Source organism: Manis pentadactyla, chromosome 13 (assembly GCF_030020395.1).
Source record: "Manis pentadactyla isolate mManPen7 chromosome 13, mManPen7.hap1, whole genome shotgun sequence".
NCBI lineage: Eukaryota > Metazoa > Chordata > Mammalia > Pholidota > Manidae > Manis > Manis pentadactyla.
The window spans coordinates 94158012-94163143 of NC_080031.1; the positions used below are offsets into that span (position 1 = coordinate 94158012).

A 5132-nucleotide genomic window follows, 5' to 3' on the forward strand; every position below is an offset into this window, starting at 1 on the left:
ACGCTGGTGGTCACCCCAGATCACAGTAGCCCTGGAAACAGTTGTACTCTTGCCCCTGGGCTGAGGCTGGGCCTGTTAAGGGATTCCCAGCGGGAGGGGCTCATGCTGCAGGCCTGTGGGGGGTGCCCAGCCTGGCCTGTGGGGGGTGCCCAGCCTATCGGCTGCCCATGCTCAGGGTTATCATCACAGCAACTTTCAAAAAGAAAAGTCCCAGGAAGACCCCTGAATCTGGCTGGATCTTTCAGCAGAAACCAGGAGATCTGAACTTTCGTAATCCTTCCCACAGTGGGGCCAACAGCGTATCAGCTGTGCCAAAAGAAGCGAACTTCACTCTTCAGCATTTATCTTGTTTGAATTTTGTATCCAAAGCCAGTATTACTTTGGTAATGTAAGACACCAGTTCACTGGCAAAATGAAACCCCCAAATTGCCATATCTGGTAGACTGTGACCATAGCCCTGCCTGCCCAGCACTTCTGATGGACCCAAAGGGGTCTGAGGACAGGAGCTGGGCAGACAGGGCAGTCACCAAGCAAGACCGCTGGAATTCCCGCTGGCACAGCTGATGCCAGGCCGCCCTCAGGGCCCTGTCGCCTGTGGCTGGAGTCAGCCCATCCAGATCTTGGAGACTGCCTCAGCCCCCTCTCAATGATAAGTCCACAAAAAAAATCAAACTCTTTCCTTTATGAGATGCTGGATTTTCCACAAAGTAAAATCAAGATGAGTAAAGATGTGGTTTCTAGATAGTGCCCGACAAAGCGGAGACCAGGGTATAAGGCGTCATCACTTGGGCCTATAAAAACTGCTGCAAGAGGCCAAGGCCACAAACCACTCAGCTTAGGCCAGCTTGCGTGGCTGCTCCTCGCGCCTCCTGTGTCACTCTAGGCCCCATGGCACTCTGGTTGACCGTGGTCATTGCCCTCACCTGCCTTGGTGGCCTCGCCGCCCCGGGCCCCGTGCCTCACTCCAGAGCCCTCAAGGAGCTCATTGAGGAGCTAGTCAACATCACCAAGAACCAGGTGAGTGCGTGTGGTCAGGGTCCCGCTGGGGAGGGTGACTCTCAGGGAGGGTGCTGGTCATGGTCTTGGCCAGGAAGGCTGAGCCTGGTCCTAAGGTGCCTGTGGGTCACAAAGAAGTCCCAGGGACCAGGAGATGGGCCTGATCACCAGGGAGAGGAGCCAGGCTGGGGGGTGGATGGACCCACAGAGGGACTTGGCAGAGACCCCAGGGACTAGCTGTTCCCTGGCCTGGCCCTCCCTGCCGTGGCCAGATCCTACTCAGCCATTCCTGAGCAAAGGAAAGCAGAAAAGGCCAGCACCCTCCCAGATTATTTGGCATTTGCCAACTTGATTTGAATGCAATCATGGGGCCCTTATTACAGCGCCTTAGGCCCCTTCTTAGGGAAGCATTCATTAGTAGTGTCAGCTCCCCTCCCCGGTGGTGACAGCTCACACTCTCTGAGCACTGAGTGTGTGCCAGGCCTGGTGCTGGGTGCTTTACATCTCATGTCATCCCTGCCAACCACCTCAAGAGGCAGGTGCAATGACATCATTTTACCAAACTTCAGTGAGGTCGGCTGACAAAAGCCAGATTCAAACCCAGCTGAGCTGACATCAGAGCGTCCGCACTCTGAACTGCAGCATCCCCCCATTGAGAAGGCAGGGTTCTTTATGCCCTAAACCCCCGCTGCCTCCTGTCTGATTGACCTGGTCACCCTTCCCTCACCTGACCTGCCATCACCCTTCCCTGCTGGCCCCCTACTGACCAGCCTGGCACCTTCTGTCCCGCCCTGGCTATGGCAAGCTTCGCACAAGGCTTGTCCCTTACTGACTGTGGCAGTCAATTTTTCTCTCTTAGCTCCAAGACACTGTACAGTGGGTCTCCCCTGCTGTGCAGAAAAGGAATGAAGCTCAGGAACACTGAGGGCTCCCAGGCCCACTCTGTGCAACACCGGGGATGCTTGAGGGTCCTGATCCCTGTGGGGACCCGGCCTGGGCTGGCTGGGCAGGCCTGGGACCCTGCCAGCATGTGGCTCACTATCTCTTTGCCCCCTAGGCATCCCTCTGCAATGGCAGCATGGTGTGGAAAGTTAACATGACAGCCGGCAAGGTAAGGATGTTGGGAGGGAGGTGGCCGAGGCTACAGGCCTCAGGCCTGTCTTCTCTGAGCCTTGCACACATGGCTGGGGGGCTCCACAAAAGCTTCAGGAGCTACTCTCTGTCCTTCATCATTTGGGCCTTTCCACCACCCAGACGGATCTCTGCCAGACCTCCAGCCCCCTCTTCCTGTAAACTTACTGAAGGTGCAACCTGAGCCAGATGGTTGGGGGCCCCCAGCAGGGCCTGACACCAGTGTTCTCCTCCTAGCAGTACTGTGCAGCCCTGGACTCTCTGACCAACGTCTCTGACTGCAGTGCCATCGGAAAAACCCAGAGGCTATTGAAATTACTCTGCCCTGTCAAGGCCTCACCTGTGGTAAGGCTCCCTGCCCCACACCCCCAACCTTGCACCCACTCTTGCCAGCCCTGGACTCACCCTGGGAGCTTCAGGGGGACCTAGCTTAGCATCTGAGGTGTGCGTCCACCTAAGGGTGGGTCCGATGTGGCAGTAGGGAGGGACATGGCCCTTGGGATGGGAAATAACAATAACCACCTCAGGGAGGCTTATGTGGGAATTAAACCAGCCCGTCCCTGGAAAGCCTCCAGATGCTGGTTGTCTTGGCTGTGGGTCCCACTAAAACTGTGGTCTCTTTGTCCTGCACAAGGATTCCAGTGAGCGTATCCGAGACACCAAAGTTGAAGTGACCCAGCTGATAAAAGACCTGCTCAAGCATTTAAGGGAAATCTTTCGCCACGGAGAACTCAACTGAAGCATGAAGAGCTAGCATTGTTATTTGCAGAGGCAGAACCTGACCGCTTAAGTTGTAGGTTCATTTCTCTTTCAGATGTCAGGAATTTCTTGGGGAGATAGGAAGGAGGGCTAGGGAGGGAGGGAATATTTTTCTTAGCTTAGCCCTTAGTCACCTGCCTTCAGCCTAGCTGCCCCCAGCTGCCACTTGGTGCCTGGGGCTCGGCCTGGTGGACGCCTTCCGTCCGGGTCTCTGAGCTCGGGGGGCGAGGCTAGAAACATTACCCCACATGACCTCCGCCTCCTTAGAGCAAACTGTAGCGTCACAGTGGGTGCCAACCTTGCCAGACACATGGTGGGAGAGAGACCTGCTTTACACAGGGGCAACTGAGGCGGAAGGCAGCTCAGGCATATTTCTTCTTGGCCTTATTTATTATTGTGTGTTATTTAAACAAGTGTGTTCGTCTGTACTGGGGACAGGGAGGGATTGTCACTGCCAGGACTTGGAGCCGAGGGCCCAGAGACTTGGGGCTCCAGCGCTAAAGCCGTGGGCATTAGGAATCTCTGTGAATAAGTGCTGTGTGCAAAAATCTGCTACCTCACTGGGGGTCCCGGGGCTGAGGCGGGGGCCGGGAGAGAGAGCTGGAGCGCCGCTCTTACCTGCCAGTCAGCAGTAGGCCCTCCGCCAAGGAGTAATTTATTGATCTTCCTTGTATTTAAAGTATTAAAATATGTTATCAAAGAGTTAATAATATATACAAGAGCAGCCGAGAACACTGCGTAGGGTGTATGTGGATTGTGGGGAGGGGTCATTGAATAAGTTGTTTCATTGACTTTCCCAGCCTGGAAGCCAGAAATAAAGATGGTGACAAGAGACCTGATGGTGTCAGCCTTGTATTTTGGCCTTTGGGGACACTGATCTGTTTTTAAGACTCTGAGTAGCTCTTTGGGCAGCAGGCCAGTTGGAGGAGGGGGCCTAGGATGGAGTGGAGGGGAATGGGGGACAAGACCTGGGCTGAAAGAAAGCAAGTCCCCCCCCCTTCACCTACCTACCACCCCCAGGGAGGGCTGGGGAAGCTTAGGCCAGGATGACAGAGTTCAAGGGGGACATCTGGAGCAGGCAGAGAGCCCGGAAGTCATCTCATGATCACAGATCTTGATGAGTGGCCAGCCTGCGCCTAATGCCACCCACACCCTCTGGTTTCTCCCTCACAAGCTCTCTGAGGCTCAGAGAGGAGAAGGTGGCTTGCCCAAAGTCATACAGCTGGTAAGAAGCAAAGCCAGCATTTGAACCCAAAACTCTCTCCAACTCCAAATCCCACACATCTAACCACCCCGCCTCTCCCTGTCCAATTGTCATCTGGCCTGAATGCACGCCTTTTATAATATTGTCATCCACCTGTTTGGGCACCTCTCTTGATGGGGAGCTCACTATGTACTTTCTAGGGACAGCCCATCCCACTTCTGGGCCCCTCTCATCATTAGGAAGTGCACACTCATCACTTCTGTGAGCGAACATGCACCAACGGTGGGCAGACAGCCAAGGCTGCGGAGCCCTCGCCCAGTTGCTTCTCCGGGAAAGCCCTTTTGCTCGTCCTGGGGCCCGCCTCAGCTAGCGGGCTAACAGCCGTGCCTGGCCCCAGGTTTATAGCAGGAATCTCTGGGAGGGGCCCTGAGCAGAGGGCCGCCGCAGAGGACAGGAAGCACTTGCAGTGGCGGCGGGTCATCAGACACCAGTCTCACATGCTGAGTGGCAGGCAGATGCCCTCCCTGCGTTGCCCAGAGCTCTGTGGAAACATCTACAGTGATGCTCGGAAGTCGGAGGAGGCAGCCACCCAGGGGCAGTGGGAGCCCAGGCTGCACGTGATTCAGGCAACAGAGGCCATGGCAGGACCTGTCCAGGGGGTGGATGACCCGGTGGACTGCTCCAGGGCCACTCCAAATAGAGTGGACCCCTTGCCTTCACCCAGGCAGAGGCAAGAAGTCGCGAGGCAGTGCAGAGAGCTGGGGGTGCCCAGCTGGAGAGAGAAGACCTGGGGAGGGGCACGGGAGCTGAGGGCCTCACAGGCTGCCCCAGGCAGGGGCTGGGTTGTCTAGGTGGTCCCAATAGGACTCAGAACCCGTGAAGCCCCACTGCACTCGCTGAGGACACCCTGGGGCCTGCACACACCGGCCTTCTGGGCCAGCAGCGACCTCACAGCACATACACCCAAGGCTTAGCACCAGAAATAAGTCAGTAAACAATGGCGGGTCCAAGAAGGGTGCTCTACATTAGGCTTGCGGGTGGG

At 56.2% G+C, this 5132-nt stretch overlaps 1 protein-coding gene across 1 annotated transcript; it reads left to right on the top strand.

Annotated features, from left to right (window-relative positions):
• Window positions 1-595: 595 nt before the first annotated feature.
• Window positions 596-2866, top strand: IL13 (interleukin 13). The gene is given in 6 exon segments (XM_036919208.2): window positions 596-782; window positions 785-872; window positions 875-1017; window positions 2054-2107; window positions 2368-2472; window positions 2762-2866. Coding segments are annotated over 6 exon segments (549 nt in total). The 5' UTR covers window positions 596-728.
• Window positions 2867-5132: the final 2266 nt, after the last annotated feature.